At 46.0% G+C, this 17,474-nt stretch overlaps 1 protein-coding gene and 1 long non-coding RNA gene across 3 annotated transcripts in view; both read right to left on the bottom strand.

Moving 5' to 3' along the window:
• The window catches only part of LOC308670313, a 605,733-nt gene that overhangs the window by 419,157 nt on the left and 169,102 nt on the right, over positions 1 to 17,474 (bottom strand). The window lies entirely within an intron of this gene.
• MKLN1 (muskelin 1) overlaps positions 1 to 17,474 on the bottom strand; it is a 95,569-nt gene that overhangs the window by 68,693 nt on the left and 9,402 nt on the right. Inside the window, exons 2-4 of one of the 2 annotated variants that reach the window (XM_081331757.1) lie at positions 13,864 to 13,933; positions 9,649 to 9,791; positions 7,707 to 7,795 (exon numbers count right to left, since the gene is read on the bottom strand). In XM_081331757.1, coding sequence (XP_081187883.1) covers positions 7,707 to 7,795; positions 9,649 to 9,791; positions 13,864 to 13,933 — 302 coding nt within the window. The remainder of the gene's footprint in view (positions 1 to 7,706; positions 7,796 to 9,648; positions 9,792 to 13,863; positions 13,934 to 17,474) is intronic. The other variant, XM_081331758.1, reaches the window with a different exon arrangement.

Genomic DNA, 17,474 nt, shown 5'->3' with positions numbered 1-17,474 from the left:
GCTTTCAGCTGCCGGGCTGAGGAATTCTGCACGTCGAAGTCCAGCACGTCTTAAAAGCTGCTGAGGTTGAAAAATGCTGCTCGAGAGTGCGCAGGGGTCACATGAAGCTCCCGCGAGGACAAACGCCAGCACAACGTGGAGATTTTGTTGATGTGGGTTTGGGTTTGGTTAGTCTAAAGGAAAAGAGAAATGGGGGAGACACGATAGCAGCGTTCCAGTATTTGAGGGGCTGCCACAAAGAAGAGGGGGTCAAACTACTATTCTCCAGAGGGCCAGAGGGCAGGATGAGAAACAATCGCTGGAAACTGATCAAAGAGAGAAGCAACCTAGATTTAAGGACAAAGTACCTGACACTGAGGACAATCAACCAGTGGAACAGCTTGCCACCAGAAATTGTGGACGCTCCATCACCGGAGGTTTTTAAGAAGACACTAAACGGTCACTGGTCTGAGATGGTAGAGGTCCTCCTGCTTGAGCAGGGGGATGGACTAGAAGACCTCCAAGGTCCCTTCCAGCTTTATACTATTCTAAATTCTACATTGATCTTTAGGGCGGCTCCTATAGTTCCCGAAATGCCTAGGGGTGCCACCGCAATATTTGCAGCTGATAAGAAAGAAAAAAGTCAATAAATATGGATTTGATAACAGCAGCATGGTTACTGGTGGGACAATACTGGAAGGATAGTTTGCCTACTATAGAAAAATGGGTGTTTAAAGTTTCGAATCTTGCAGAAATGTCCAAGATTTCTGCTTATTTGAAGGATCATTCACAAGAAAGATATATTTCAGTTTGGAGGAGATGGATAGATTATATTCAGAATAAATATGGGCCTAAAAAGTTCCATTTAGCTTATGAGTAGATTTTAGAGGGATATTGTTATTAATTTTAGTGTTAGTACTTTGTATGTATCTATGTTAAAGGGGAGTTAAAGCACATTATGAATTTGGTTAATTTTATATTATGGATAATCTTTAGTTAGAATATGATTATTATAACCCTGTATTCAGCTCTGGGAAGTGGGGGGGGAAGGGGGTTGGTTTGGGGTGGGTGGTTTTTGGGGATGTATTGTAAAAAATTTTTTGTAAAACTCTTTAATAAAGACTTCTTGCTTAGCTAGCAAAAAAAAAGTCAATAAATACGGCTAAACACCGATGCAGTTCGAGTCCCAAAAATCAGCGTGCAAAGAGAAGCGAGCGAAACCGCCATCTGCAATCGAGCAGAAACCCCTGGCTAAAAAAAAACACACAAAAAAAGCTTAAAGATAGGGATAGTACAAATCTAGCTACTGGAGCATTCTGGCCCGCAGTTAACTTATTACCCCATTACAGAAAAAAAGGTAAACAAAATACATAAATATCTCAGCTTATATGACCAGCCTCGCCAGTAGCTAAAAATCTATCCACAGCCACGGCCGCCCTTTGCAGCCACCTCAATTTCATAGAACAAAGAACACAAAGGAGGTTTTTAAAAAAAGCCTCCAATTGGAGCAACCAGGTTCAAAATGCAAAAAAACACATCTGAGCTGTGATAAGTTTCTTCCCTGGGGTAAATGATTGACAGCTTCTCTGACCAGTGAAGGGGGACCCAGTGGTGGGATTCAAATACGTGAACAACTGGTTCTCTGTGTGGATGCCGCTTCCGGAAGTCCACTCTGGGCCTGGGCAACAAAACATTAGCTACCGGTTCTGCCAAAGTGGTGCGAACAGGCTGAATCCCACCACTGGACTCAACCCATGGGAAAGAGTTAGCAAAAGAGGACCAAGGCAGAATTAGAACTCACCGTCTCCTGCTGATTGGCCCAAAGTCACCCAGCTGGCTTTCATATCTAAGGTGGAACTACAACTCACTGTCTCCTGGTGATTGGCCCAAAGTCACACTTTGCTGGCTTTCATATCTAAGGTGGAACTAGAACTGTCTCCTGGTGATTGGCCCAAAGTCACATCTTGCTGGCTTTCATATCTAAGGTAGGACTAGAACTCACCATCTCCTGGTGATTGGCCCAAAGTCACACCTTGCTGGCTTTCATATCTAAGGTGGGACTAGAACTCACCGTGTCCTGGTGATTGGCCCAAAGTTACACCTTGCTGGCTTTCATATCTAAGGTGGAACTAGAACTCACCGTCTCCTGGTGACTGACCCAAAGTCACACCTTGCTGGCTTTCATATCTAAGGTGGGACTAGAACTCACTGTCTCCTGGTGATTGGCCCAAAGTCACCCAGCTGGCTTTCATGTCTAAGGTGGGACTAGAACTCATCACCTCCTGCTGATTGGCCCAAGGTCCTTGAGTCATGTTTCATGTCTAAGGCAGGACTAGAATTCACAGTCTCCTGGTTTCTAGCCTGGTGCCTTAACCATAACAAACAAATAGATAAAAGTCTTTCCATTAATCGCTTTCTATTAGCTTGTAATAGGAAGACTTTTATCTCATAAATATCTTTATTCTGCATGTCAGAGCACCAAAATTCCAAGACACTGAGGACAAACAAACACAGTTCTGTAAGGAATGAGCAAAAAGCATTTCTGTCTCTTCGACGTCTCTATTACTTACGGTATTTTTTATCTAGCAGCAAGACTCTCTGCTCTTGAGGAATTAAAATACCGCTGAAAGGTGGGGTGGGGTGGAATGAGGAAGGAAGGAAGGAAGGAAGGAAGGAAGGAAGGAAGGAAGGAAGGAAGGAAGGGGAAGGAAAGAAGGAAGGAAAGGAGGAGGAAGGGGGAGGAAGAGGAGGAAGAGGAGGGGAAGGAGGGAGGGGGAGGAAGGAAGGAAGGGGGAAGGAGAGGGGAAGAAAGAGGAGGGGGAAGGAAAAAAGGAAGGAAAGAAGGAGGAAGGGGGAGGAAGAGGAGGGGAAGGAGAGAGGGAGGTGGGAAGGAAGGAAGGAAGGAAGGAAGGAAGGAAGGAAGGAAGGAAGGAAGGAAGGAAGGAAGGAAGGAAGGAAGGAAGGAAGGGGGAAGGGGAGGGGAAGGAAGAGGAGGAGGGGAAGGAAGGAAAGAAGGAGGAAGGGGGAGGAAGAGGAGAAAGAGGAGGGGAAGGAGAGAGGGAAGGGAAGGAAGGAAGGAAGGAGAGGGGAGGAAGAGGAGGAGGGAGGAGAAGGAAGGGGAGGGGGAGGAAGAGGAGGGAAACGAAGAAAGGAGGGGAGGAAGAGGAGGAGGAAGAGAAAGAGAAAGGGAGGGAAAGGGGAAGCGAAGGGCTATTCATATCAACACTCCCATTATTTCGACAAGCTACTGCGTCTGCTGAATTTGTAGCGTTCAGTTCTCAATAGAACCTTTCAATTTAGCCTTTAGCCTCAGCTAGACAGGAAAGAATTGGAAGGAGGAAGGAATAAACTATCAGAAATAAAACAGAATCAGCCCTAGGAATCGATAGCCGGGATACAACACGAGAGGAAGAGTGGGATTCAGACCTGTCACGCCAATGGGCTTAACCCCACACAGATGCAAAGAAGATGCATTAGCGGAGGGTGGGGAAAAAAGAAAAAAAACTCCCAGACTCCTAGCTTAACAGACAGGACCACCCAAGGATCAGGATGCAAAACAAATCAGATGCCTGTGTTTTATTAAACAAATCCAAATCTCCCTCAACCCAGAGGGAACTGCCGAGCTTGCGTCGCAAGGTTGCCAACACAAGAGATTCATTGCCACGAGGCTTTCCCTTTAAGACCCCAAGAGGGCTTCCTGGTGATGGTTGCAAGCAACTGGAGTCTCTACTGATGTTTATCTTTAGCATAGTTACCGTGTTCCTCTAAACCAGGGCCGCCCCCCAAACTTTTTCGGCATCAGGAACCGGTTTCGTGGAAGACAATTTTTCCACGGATGAAGTTTGTGTGGGGGGGGAGGGGTGTTAGAGGAAGCGTGTGCAACCTGGTGTTGTGATTCAGGGTCAGTCTGTGGGTTCGGCAGTTGGGTTGGACGACTCAGAGGAGGAGGAGGGGGGTGTTGAAGACCTTGCTGAGGGGGTTGAAGATCTTGCTGATGAGAGCCCTCAGCCAGGCCCCTCCCACCTGGTCACGACGCAGACCCAGCTGTGTGAGCCTGACAGCGTGGATGAAGATGACCCACAGCTGGCCCTGTTCAAGGACGCCCGACGCAGGAGGCAGTCAGTCAGGAGTAAACAGAGGAAGGCAATGGGGCACCTCGGAAGGAGGCAGAGAGAGGCCACACCCTGAACTGTATTTAAGGGGAATGTGTGGGAGGGCTGGTTTGCTGAAGGCAACCGCTTGGATAGTTCCTGTTTCTTAAAGCTCCTGTTTCTTGGCTCGTGTCTTGTTCCGTTTGTTTTTGTAGCAATAAATTTGGCAGGCGTAATTCCAGCCTCTTTGCTTCTTGTAAAAGGGGTTGTCCCTGCCTTTTCTGCAGGGCCGGTAGCAGGCTGGTACAGAACACCTGGATCCTGCACAGGCAAGAGTTTTGCTCACCCACCGCTCACCTCCAACTGTGAGGCCCGGTTTCTAACAGGCCAGGGACCGGGACCGGTCCACGGCCTCCAGGTTGGGGACCCCAATATCTCGCACATCTATCGCAACGTAGGCACATTATTTGGAAAGGAAGGGATCAGCAAGACACTCCCAGACTATGCCCCACAGCAACTTCTCAAGACGGAAAGGGACCGAGTCCTGAAAACTGCAAGAAGCACAACAATACGACAAGCAAGCGTGGTTTTTGAAGCCTCGTGGCTTTAAGATGGGTAGACTTCAACTCCCAGTGTTCCCCAACTACTGTGTTTCCTGGGGAAAAAAGACTGGGTCTTATTTATTATTATTTTTGGCCTCCAAAAGAGGCACCAGGTTATGTTCGGGGTTGTTTTTGGACTCTTGCTTGTCAGACGGTCGTAAAAGAGGATCACATGATCCGGGGACAATGCAACCGTCATAAATACAAGTCAGCTGCCAAGCGTCTGAATTTTGATCACACGACCCTTGGGGAAAGCTGCAAGGGTCAGAAGTGTGAAAAATGGTCCTTTTTTTCAGTGCTCTTGTAATTTTGAACGGTCACTAAATGAAGTGTCCTAAGTTGAGGATTGCCTGTAATGGGATCACATGGATCTTTTTTGGTAGCAGCGTAGTTTTTCCTTGTGTGTGAAAGCAGCCTTATGGCAAGCAAGGACACTCTTTGGTTAGACTAGAAATTCCTGCCAAGATGTCAATTGTGCTACATCCCATCTGGAGGATTACGACTGGGAAGGAGTGGTCCCAGAGTAATAATAACAATAATAATAAAGTTGGAAGGGACTTTGGAGGTCATCTAGTCCAACCCCCTGCTCAGGCAGGAAACCCTATACCATTTCAGACAAATGGCTGTCCAGTCTCTTCTTAAAAACCTCCAGTGTTGGAGCGTTCACCACTTCTGGAGGCAGGTTGTTCCACTGGTTAGTTGTTCTAACTGTCAGGAAGTTTCTCCTTAGTTCCAGGTTGCTTCTCTCCTTGACGAGTTTCCATCCGTTGCTTCTTGTCCTGCCTTCAGGGGCTTTGGAGAATAGCTTGACTGCCTCTTCTTTGGGGCAGCCCCTGAGATATTGGAAGACTGCTATCATGTCCCCCCTCGTCCTTCTCTTCATTAAACTAGACAAACCCAATTCCAGCAACTGTTCTTTATATATTTTAGCCTCCAGTCCCCTGATCATCTCTGTTGCTCTTCTCTGCACTCTTTCTCAACATCTTTTTCACATCGTGGTGACCAAAACTGGATGCGGTATTCCAAGTGTGGCCTTCCCAAGTCTTCAATTTACATTACTTATTTCATTTTTAATCCCACCTTTATTGTTGTATAAGTAGCTCAAGGCAGCAAACATATCTAACATGTCTTCTTACTATTTTTCCCATGTGGGGAGTCAGCCCCGCCCCAGAGGAAGAAATATTTTGGGAAATATTTAAAAGGCAGAATATATTTCCCCAAAGGAATAATGGAGATCTTAGAAAAGGACAGAAGCCAGACCCCAGAAAAAAGCCCAAGCCCGTAGGCCAAGGGTAGGCAACCTTGGCTCTAAAAATGACTGGTGGACTTCAACTCCCAGAATTCCTGAGCCAGCATGGGGGAACTATGGCCCCCTCATGACTTGTGGACTTCAACTCCCAGAATTCCTGAGCCAGCATGGCTCAGCTTGGAAACCTCTCCCTTTCCCCTCAGCATGGCTGGCTCAGGAATTCTGGGAGTTGAAGTCCACCAGTCATAAAAGAGCCAAGGTTGCCTACCCCTGCCCTAAGCAGAGGCCAGCTTTTAGAAATGCAAATTCAATAATCCATTCAGAAAGGTTGGAGTCAGGAAGCTAGAAATTAGGAAGACAAAGACCCTTAAAATCTACATGCCCCCACCCAAATTCTAAAGACAGGAGACATAATAGGATTAACCAATGCCAAAGTGGCACATTCAAACTCAGGTCAAAGTACATGACACAGGAAATACAAGGCCTCAAACAGGAACAGGAAACAACCTCAAGAGCCCCAGAAGGTATAAAAAAACCACTCCCTACTACATGTGGTCAGTTGTTTTTTTTCCAGAGCCATCTTTCTGTCTGGCTCTCCTCTTCAATAAACTACAAGCTTCTTTCTAAAGCAGTCTCCATTTTGTTTATTCCCGGCTTGGACTGGACGCTGGTGAAGATTTTTCCTTCATCACCCACAACGACAACGCTGTGAGGTGAGCTGGGCTGAGAGAGATCTACTAGCCCAAAGTCACCCAGACGGCTTTCAGGCCAAAGGCAGAACTAGAACTCACAGTTTCCTAGTGAATGGCCCAAAGTCGCCCAGATGGCTTTCATGCCTAAGGAAGGACTAGAACTCACCATCTCCTGGGGGTTGGCCCAAAGTCACCCAGACAACATTTGTGCCTAAGGCAGGACTACAACTCACAGTCCTCTTGGGATTGGCCCAAAGTCACCCAGATGGCTTTCAGGCGAAAGGCAAAACTAGAACTCACAGTTTCCTAGTGAATGGCCCAAAGTCTCCCAGATGGCTTTCATGTCTTAAGATGGGACTATAACCCACCGTCTCCTGGTGATTGGCCCAAAGTCGCCCAGCCGGTTTTCATGCCTAAAGTCGGACTAGAACTTGCCATCTCCTGGTTTTTAGGGCAGCACCTTAACCACTACACCTAACTGTCTCTCCATATGGCACTAGTTTCTCAAGGGACATGAGGCAGCGCAAACTTTACTCCTATCGCTCCTTTTTATGCTGGATGCCACTAACAGAATCACCACGCAATCTCTCCGCCGGAATAATCCGCCAGATGCTCCCAGTCCAAATTGCCCCACCGCAATCTGTCAAGACGGAAAAGGGGCCGAGTTCTAAAAACTGCAGGAAGCACAACAATAGGACAAGCAAGAGCGGTGTTTCTCACAAACCCCTCGTGGCTTTAAGATGGGCAGACTTTCAACTCCCGTCATTCATTCCCCTAGCTAGCTTTGAAGAAAGACATATCTTAAAGCTGCCAAGCCTAGGAGGATGTGGCGGCACAACCTGGGGGCGGAGTTAAAACAGGGATCAGCCTAGAATCCCTACGTAGCCACAAACGGGGTCCAACCGCCCTTATCTAGTGCCAAAATAGTGCTAACCAGTTAGTTGAGAGAATTCCTGTGATAGGCACGAGTAGCAATCAATCAGTTTAACTGCGCCTTCACCACTACTGGTTGCAAGGTTGAGAAACAGTGAGCCAATAGTCAAGAGATGGAAACAGTAAAAAAAAAAAAGCAAGAGGAGAATTACAGATTTACCTATCTTAATAAATCGACAAGGGAACATCTGCTCATCGATTTTATGCTTCAGAGTAAATGTTTCTTTGTTATAGTCATTCTTTAAGCCACTGTAAAGGGAAAAAAAAACAATGTGAAAGATTATTCAAAGTGAAGTGAATTAGTAGACAGGTTTTATATATGATAAGCTGGCATCTATAAAAGGCCATTAGGGAGGCCAGAAGGCCATCAGCAATAATGCTGACTAGGCCACTTTCTCTGCTGTACATCATTTTCCTACATTTACGTCAGAAAGTCAGCTCTGAACAGCTTGGAGAGTCAATATATCAAAAAGTCAATCTGGATGCTGAAGTTTTCATTTGAACGTGGATTAATCAAAATCGGTCCGGAAGCATTGTTTTTTCAATCTCTATTTAAAATAGTTCTACAGTACTTTGAAAACACGAGACAGAACCTAAAGGGAATAGAAATATTTTGCTTCTCTTTTGCAAAATCCCACCATCGACCTTGGGATGTTCACAAAGCTAAGACAGCGAAAATCTTGGTTTACGCTCCCTGCTATTTATCATGGCACAGGCAGTCCTTGACTAACAAACACAACAGAAGCTCAAAATTTCCAGGGCTCAACAGGACAGCTGTTAAGTGAGTTCTGCCCCCATTTTATGACCATTCTTGCCACAACTGTTACGTGAATCACTGCAGTTGTTGAGTTAGTAAGGTGGTTCTTAAATGAATCTGGCTTCCTCACTGACGTTGCTTGTCAGACGGTTGCCAAAAGGCGATCGCGTGACCTCGGGACACGGCGTCCGTCATAACTACGAGTCAGTTGCCAAGTGTTTGAGTTTTGTTCACCTGACCACGGGGGATACTACAACGGTCCTAGGTCACTTTTTTCAGTGCCATTTTCACTTTGGACCATCACTAAAGGAAAGATTGTATATCAAGGACTATCTGTGTTAGTTTCACTAGGCCAGGGGTAGGCAACCGTGACCCTTTTATGACTCGTGGACTTCAACTCCCAGAATTCCTGAGCCAGCCATGCTGAGGGGAAAGGAAGAGGTTTCCATGCTGAGCCATGCTGGCTCAGGAATTCTGGGAGTTGAAGTCCACCAGTCATAAAAGAGCCAAGGTTGCTTACCCCTGGCCTAGGCCTAGGCCGCTTTATGACTAGTGGACTTCAACTCCCAGAATTCCTGAGCCAGCCATGCTGAGGGGAAAGGAAGAGGTTTCCATGCTGAGCCATGCTGGCTCAGGAATTCTGGGAGTTGAAGTCCACCAGTCATAAAAGAGCCAAGGTTGCTTACCCCTGGCCTAGGCCTAGGCCGCTTTATGACTAGTGGACTTCAACTCCCAGAATTCCTGAGCCAGCCATGCTGAGGGGAAAGGAAGAGGTTTCCAAGCTGAGCCATGCTGGCTCAGGAATTCTGGGAGCTGAAGTCCACCAGTCGTAAAAGAGCCAAGGTTGCTTACCCCTGGCCTAGGCCTAGGCTGCTTTATGACTGGTGGACTTCAACTCCCAGAATTCCTGAGCCAGCCATGCTGAGGGGAAAAGAAGAGGTTTCCAAGCTGAGCCATGCTGGCTCAGGAATTCTGGGAGTTGAAGCCCACCAGTCATAAAAGAGCCAAGGTTGCTTACCCCTGGCCTAGGCCTAGGCCGCTTTATGACTGGTGGACTTCAGCTCCCAGAATTCCTGAGCCAGCCATGCTGAGGGGAAAGGAAGAGGTTTCCAAGCTGAGCCATGCTGGCTCAGGAATTCTGGGAGTTGAAGTCCACCAGTCATAAAAGAGCCAAGGTTGCCTAACCCTGCACTAGGGCATATAAAAAGGAAAACATAAACCACAGAGAAAGGAGCAAAAAGGATGATGATGATGATGATTATCTTGCTAAAACATCAAACCAGAACTTCAGTTCTTCTTAGTTTTGTTATGATGGGCACCAAAGACATGGAAAGTACAACCCTACCTTGATAAAAGATCGGTCATGTTTTCTTCATTCATTCCACCAAAGACTTTAAATTTTTTTAAATTACAGACGTGCGTCTTCTCGTATTTTCCAAATGTGATGCTCTGAACTATGGCCGGTCTTTCAAGTTTCAAGATCAAATACTAGGAGGAAGAGGAGAAAAAGAGGGATGTGGGTCTTGTGGCCTCACCTCTGTCAGGTTATCAATCCCAAAACCTTCTGAAGTAAGGAGAACATTAAAATGAAACCAGCAAAGCATACTGAATGAGTGACGTAATTCTCTGAGGGACCGTGATGGCGCAGTGGTTAGCACTTAATTTCGTTGTGAGTTATACAATGACAATAAAGATATTCTATTCTATTGTATTCTATTCTATTCTATTTCATATTTTCTATTCTGTGCCATTCCGTATTTTTTATTATATTGTATTCTATTCTATTCTATTTCATATTTTCTATTCTATTCCATTCCATATTTCTTCTATTATTCTATTCTATTCTATTCCATATTTTTTATTCTATTGTATTCTATTCTAATTTCTATTCTATTCTACTCTATTCCATTCCATTTTTATTCTATTCTATTCTGTATCGTATCCTATCCTATTCTATTCTTATCGTTATCCTATTCTATTCTATTCTATTCTATTCTATTCTATTCTATTCTATTCTATTCTATTCTATTCTATAAAAATCCGACTATTCTCAATAAAGATTCTATTCTATTCTATTCTATTCTATTCTATTCTATTCTATAAAAATCCGACTATTCTCAATAAAGATTCTATTCTATTCTATTCTATTCTATTCTATTCTATTCTATTCTATTCTATTCTATTCTATTCTATAGGAATGCAAATGACCAGCTGTCTGCAAGGAGTATAAATCCTTCCAAACCCCACCATCCAGCCAACAGCTAAATAAGCTTCTTGGATGAAAAACAAGGAAGTCTTCAAAGAAAAACGAGAAAGTTCAGTTGCCTCCTGAAAAAACACCTTTGGGACATTTTGTCTTCAGCCACCAGTGCTCCTATTTAGCATGCAGCCAAATTATCCCACGACTGTCCCATTAAAAAAAAAACACCACAAAATCCCTCGCTCTGGAGTTTGACAGTTACAATGCATCTGAAAATGACTCGCCGAGCCAAAGCTCCAAAGCTACATGATGTTTCCCAAGCTCTAGGCTGACAGGAAAAAAAATGCTTAACGCTGTATTCTCAAGACAGTGTCAATGCCTCATTATCACACTTCTAACCATTGCGTAGAGACATTTCTTCTGCCAAGAGGAACTATTAAAGGCCATCTGGTAAACGCATGGAGGAAGCGCGGAGCACAACTGCTTAGCTGGTTATTTTTAGCTGAAATTTCAAGTTCGGGGAGGCTTTTTCCTCAATGCACCACCTCTGCCAACAGTTTGGAATTTGTCCATGCTGGAGTGTGAGATTCCGGGTAGCAAAAGAAGGGGGAAAGGCAATGGACCTTTCCCTCTAAGGCAGGGGTCCCCAATCTGTGGGCCGCAGCCCACTACCACTTGGCCACCGGGCCGCGTGAAGGCACATGCACTCACACACACTCGCGCTAGCGCCACCCCGAGCATCCCACCGGCGCTAGCGCTGCCCCGCCCCTGAGTGTCCCACTGGCACTAGCGCCGCCCCGTTTGCAGCACTCACGCCCGCACAGCCCCATTTGCATGTGCGCATGTGCTCACGTGCAGCCGTTTGCTTGTGCACATGCACTCAGACGCAGCCCATTTCTGTGTGCGCACACGGGGCTCATTGTTGCACGTGCGCACGTGCAGCCCATTTGCGTGCGCGCACGTAGCAGTGCCTGACTCCCTTTCCAGGCCGCCAAATCAAAAAGGTTGGAGACCTCTGCACTAAGGCAGAGGTCCCCAACCTTTCTAGGTCGGCGGCCCGGAGGGAAAGGAAGGGGGAGGCATGGGATGCGTGCACGCAGGGGACACAAACGGGGGCAGCACTGGGTGTGGGGCTAGAGCCCAAGCAAAGCTGGGGGTGGCACTAGCGCCCACATGATGCCGAGAGCAGGCCTAGCACCTGCGTGACACTCAGGACACACTGGCCAGCCATTCATGCAGCCCAATCGCCAGTGGGCCACAGCCCACAGGTTGTGGACCCCTGCTCTAAGGAATCCTAGTCACTTAAAGCTGCTATCCAACTAAAGCAACGTTTATTATTTCCTGTATTATTCATTTATTATTGTTTCCTGTACAGGCAATCCTCGCCCACCATCGAGCCAAAAATTTTTATTGCTAAGTGAGACAGTGGTTGAGTGAGTTTTGCTCCCTTTTACGACCTTTCTTGCCACAGTTGTTAAGTGAATCACTGCTGTTGTTAGTCACATGGTTGTCACGATAATGATTTAGAAGCTAACCAGCTGATGTAATGTATGATGTAATGTTGGGAATGACTCAGCAGGGTCTGTGTCCCTTTAAGAGCAAGCAGGGTCTGTATCTTTTTAACAGCCTTGTATAAAAGGGAAGGCTCGGCAGATGTGTGCTCTCTCTTCTGTTTCCTGCTGTAATTGCTGTGTGTTGGAGACTGCTGTATTAATACATGTGTGTGTGTATTGTTCCTGGTGTATGATATTGTAGATAGTGTAGGATAAACCACCATTTAATATAGACCACTGTTTACTGTGTTTACTCCTGGGTTATCTCGCGCAATAAGACTGTGCATGCTCTGACAATGGTTCTTAACTGAATTTGGCTTCCCCATTGACTTCGCTCCTCAGGTGGTTGCAAAAGGGGAGCACGTGACCCCCCCAGGGAAACTGCAACCATCATGAATACACGCCAGTTGCCAAGCGTCTGAATTTTGTTCATGTGATGCTGCAATTGGCATGAGTGTGAAAAATGGTCGCGAGTTATTTTTCCCATGGTGTTGTAACTTTGAATGGTCATCAAACGGTTGTAAGTCAAGGACTACCTGTATTCCAACAACAACAAAAGCAAATAACCAGGATGCCGATAGTTTTGTGCATAGGACAAGGGGAAAAACAAGTAGGAAATGGCCTAAAAATCTGTTCTTTGAAGATTTCTTTTTAGATCATTGTGAGCTTCTCCCATACGACACAAGGTGCATCTTCAGGGTTTTCACTCCCAATAAAAAACAAATATTTGTGTAAAAGGTGCTGGGAGTGTAGTTGTACTAGGGAGCTGGGGGGGGGGGCCTCTTAACTACTCAATGAAAAATCAGGAAGGATATTAGCTGAGAAAGTTCATAATTTTCATTGTCTAGAGCAGTGTTTCTCAACCTTAAGAACTTAAATCTGTGTGGACTTCAACTCCCAGAATTCCACAGCCAGCATGCCAGGTAATTCCGAGAGTTTAGGTCCACAGAGATTAAAGTTATTAAAATTGAGAAACCCTGGTCTATATTCCAATGCCGAAGGAATGTGAAATAAACAAGACACGGACGGCAAATATAACTGAATACGCACAAGGGAGACACAAGGGAAGTCTTAATTAAAGAAATGGAAATAACAGGAAGAATGAGGGAGTGGGGATAAACGACGAGTTCAAGTTCCGCCTTAGGCGTGAAAGCAGCTGGGTGACTTTGGACCAATCACCAGGAGACGGTGAGTTCTAGTCCCGCCTTAGGCGTGAAAGTCATCTGCATCACTTTGGGCCAATCACCAGGAGATGGTGACTTCTAGTCCCGCCTTAGGCATGAAAGCCGGCTGGGTGATTTTGGGCCAATCGCCAGGAGACAGTGAGTTCTAGTCCCGCCTTAGACATGAAGGACAGCTGGGCAACTCTGGGCCAATCACCAGGAGACAGTAAGTTCTAGTCCCACCTGAAGCATAAAAACCAGTTGGGTGACTTTGGGCTACTCACCAGAAGACGGTGAGTTCTAGTCCCGCCTTAGGCGTGAAAGTCATCTGCATAACTCTGGGCCAATCACCAGGAGATGGTGAGTTCTAGTCCCACCTTAGGCATGAAAGCCGGCTGGGTGATTTTGGGCCAGTCACCAGGAGACGGTGAGTTCTAGTCCCGCCTTAGGCGTGAAAGTCATCTGCATAACTCTGTGCCAATCACCAGGAGATGGTGAGTTCTAGTCCCACCTGAGGCATGAAAGCCAGCTGGATGACATTGGGCCAGTCCCTCTCTCTCAGCCCAATGCACCTCACAGGGTTGTTGTGGGGAAACTAGGGGGAGAAAGGCATCTCGGATATGTTTGCAGCCATTAAAAATTACCTGTGGAGGGTAGTTGCTTTCTGACGACCACCGTGAAGATTGATCATTGGGCTTGTCTACTAAAATATTCCTAGAAACACAGAAAGAGAGAGAGACAGGTGTAAAAACGAAAAGGTGACAACATAGCCGACTGCCCATCCACCATTGATGCTTGCTTTAACAGGAATAATTAAACAAGCCAGGTCTATGTTAGGTCCAAATCAGGATTCAAAACCTGATAAAACAGGTGGTCCTCAACTTACAACCATTCATTCAGTGACCAAATTTGCAACTGCACTCGAGAGACTTATGACCATTTTTCACACTTACGAACGAAGACACGGTTTCCGACAAATGGTGGTGATTTGCGAGGGTTTTATTTTAGTTTAAGCTTGTTAGAGGCAATACCCTGCTTTCAGCTCTGGGAAGTCGGGGGGTGGGTGGAGGGGGTGGGGTGGGGGGGAGAGGCGGAGGGATGGAATATACTTAAAATGGGTGCCTCCAGTCAGAGAATGTCGGCTGGTGGCCCCCAGGGGGAGGGCCTTCTCTGTGGGCGCTCCGGCTTTGTGGAACCAGCTGCCGGTTGAGCTCCGGATGGCACCGGATCTCCGCTCCTTCCGGCGCGGGTTAAAGACCCATTTATTTGAACAAGCTGGCCTGGCCTGATGGGGAATCACTTAGGGTTTTAATATTTATATATATTTTTTATTGTTTTTATTGTGGGCAATAATTTAATTCTTTTTTAATTTTTGTACTTTTGTAGTTTTAAGATATGCCCTGTTCACCGCCCTGAGTCCTTCGGGAGAAGGGCGGTATAAAAATTTAAAAAAATTAAAAATTAAATTAAATTAAAATGTACTGTAAAACTTTTCAATAAAAAAAAAGAGTTTTGCCCCATAAACTATTTTCAAGCACAAACCAATTCAGTTCATGGTGGGTAAATAAAATTTTTAGACATGAGATTTTAACAAACGAAGGCAAATATATATGTCCCAGCATAATGTAATAATAATAATAATAATAATAATAATAATAATAATAATAATAATAATAATAATAATAATAATGATGATGATGATGATGATGATGATGATGATGTAAGGGACCTTGGAGGTCATCTACTACAACCCCATGCTCAAGCAGGAGACTGTCTACAATTTCCACCAAATGGTTGTCCAATCTCTTCTTACAAGACTTCCAGTGTTGGAGCACCCACAACTTCTGTAGGCAAGCTGTTCCACTGATTAATTTTTCTCACTGTCAGGAAGTTTCTCCTTAGTTCTAGGTTGCTTCTCTCCTTGGTGAGTTTCCATCCGTTGCTTCCTGCCTTCGGGCGCTTTGGAGAATAGCTTGACTCCCTCTTCTTTGGGGAAGCCCCTGAGATACTGGAACAAAGCTATCATATTCCCCCTCGTCCTTCTCTTCATTAAACGAGACATGCCCAATTCCAGCAACCATTCCTTGTATGTTTTAGCCTCCGGTCCCCTGATCATCTTGGTTGCTCTTCTCTGCACTTTTTCTAGAGTCTCAACATCTTTTTTACATCGTGGTACCTTTTGGGGAGTCTGTTGTAACTTTGAACAGTCCGTAAGTGACCGGTCTCTAAGTAGAGGACGACTTAATATCAAGTACCTGGATAGCACAATTGCTAAGAAACCTCTGAAAGTGCAAGAAGCAAATTTATTTATTTATTTATTTATTTATTTATTTATTTATTTATTTATTTATTTATTTGTATACCGCCCTTCTCCCGAAGGACTCAGGGCGGTGAACAGGGCAGTACGTGTTAAAAGACAAAATACAAAAATTAAAAGAGATTAAACAAAATGCCCACAACTCTTACAATAAGTTAAAACATTAAAAAATAGGTTAAAACGTATTAATAAAACCCAACCCCATCCCATCAGGCCAGGCCAGCTTGTTCGAAGAGGTAAGTCTTTAGATCGCGCCGGAAGGAGCGGAGGTCGGGCGCCATCCGGAGCTCAACCGGAAGACGGTTCCATAAATCCGGCGCGCCCACATAGAACGCCCTCCCCCTGGGGGCCACCAGTCGGCATTCTTTGACCGGTGGCACCCTGAGGAGGCCCTCTCTGTGGGAACGTACTGGGCGGAGGGAAGTTGACGCCGGCCGCAGGTGCTCCCCAAGGTATTCCGGACCCATGCCATGTAGGGCTTTGTAGGTCATTACCAACACCTTGAATCTCACCCGGAAGACAACTGGAAGCCAATGCAGCTCGCGGAGCAAAGGTGTAACATGGGAGTATCGGGGAACTCCCAACACAACTCTCGCAGCTGCATTCTGTACCAGTTGGAGCCTCCGAGTGGTCTTCAAGGGCAGCCCCATGTAGAGAGCGTTGCAGTAGTCCAAACGAGGTCACGAGCGCATGAGTGACCGTACGCAGGGCATCCCGGTCTAGATAGGGCCGCAACTGGCGCACCAGGCGGACCTGGGCGAAGGCCCCCCTAGTCACAGCTACTATATGGTCTTCTAAAGAAAGCTGTGAATCTAGGAGAACTCCCAAGTTGCGAGCCCTATCTACGGGGGGGGGGGGGGGGTAATAACTCAGGCTTAATGTTCCTCTTCAAATCCATGTTGCTTTGGGAAAAGTTACAGCTGCCCTCTTCCAATCTTCCTTAAAAGTTGGATCAAGCGCACAATACAATTTACCCACAGCAGATACAAAATTCGAGAACCAACTGCAAGCCCCCGCTCTTGAACGGGACTTAGAAATAAGCAAATAAGCTTTTTTTTTTCTTCTCTTGTTTCAGAAAACGCAGCTGAGGAAAACACCAGCGCTGCACTTTCCTTACCACAAAATGCTTGCAAAGGAGACAAGAAGATGAATGGGCCGTGGAGAAAGAAACAAATCGCGTCCTTTGAAAAACCCTGAATGGGGTGATCAGACACAAATCAATCAGGGATAATTCCGCCTTGTTAAGAATCCTCCCTACACAAAAGGCCCAATAAATGCAGCTTTCCAACACGGGGAATCTGAAAGATGCACATTCGGAATGTTCTGTTTTCACAAAGCATTCATGTATCCCAGCGTTTATTTCTTTTTTATTTTGCATCGATGAGGTTTTATGACAATCAGCGGTAAGGATCTGTGCCCTCCAGATGTTGCTGAACAACAATTCCCAGAAGATCCCCCAGCTAGCCTGGCCAAGAGTCCACGGCCTGAGAAACTAGCTCGGTAACCTGTGAGGAAGCAAGGATAACACAGGTCAACTGGGACAACCGCATCCTCTAGAAAAAGAACCGGTTTGCAGTAGTGGTGAAGGTCCTGGCCTAGAAACCAGGAGATGGTGAATTCTAGTGACATCTCAGGAATGAAAGCAGGCTGGGTGACTTTTAGACCAATCACCCAGAGATGGTGAGTTCTAGTCCTCTTTAGGCCTGAAAGGCGACTAGGAGACTTTGCACCAATCACCAAGAGACGGTGAGTTCTAGTCCTCCTTAGGCCTGAAAGGCATCTAGGAGACTTTGGACCAATGACCAGGAGACGGTGAGTTCTAGTCCTCCTTAGGCCTGAAAGGCGACTAGGAGACTTTGGACCAATCACCAGGAGACAGTGAGTTCTAGTCCTCTTTAGGCCTGAAAGGCAGCTGGGAAACCTTGGACCAATCACCAG

Source organism: Vipera berus (genome assembly GCF_964194415.1).
Source record: "Vipera berus genome assembly, chromosome: 6".
Taxonomy (NCBI): Eukaryota; Metazoa; Chordata; class Lepidosauria; order Squamata; family Viperidae; genus Vipera; species Vipera berus.
The sequence above is the reverse complement of the archived record's forward strand: the minus strand, read 5'-3'. Positions and strand labels throughout refer to the sequence as shown.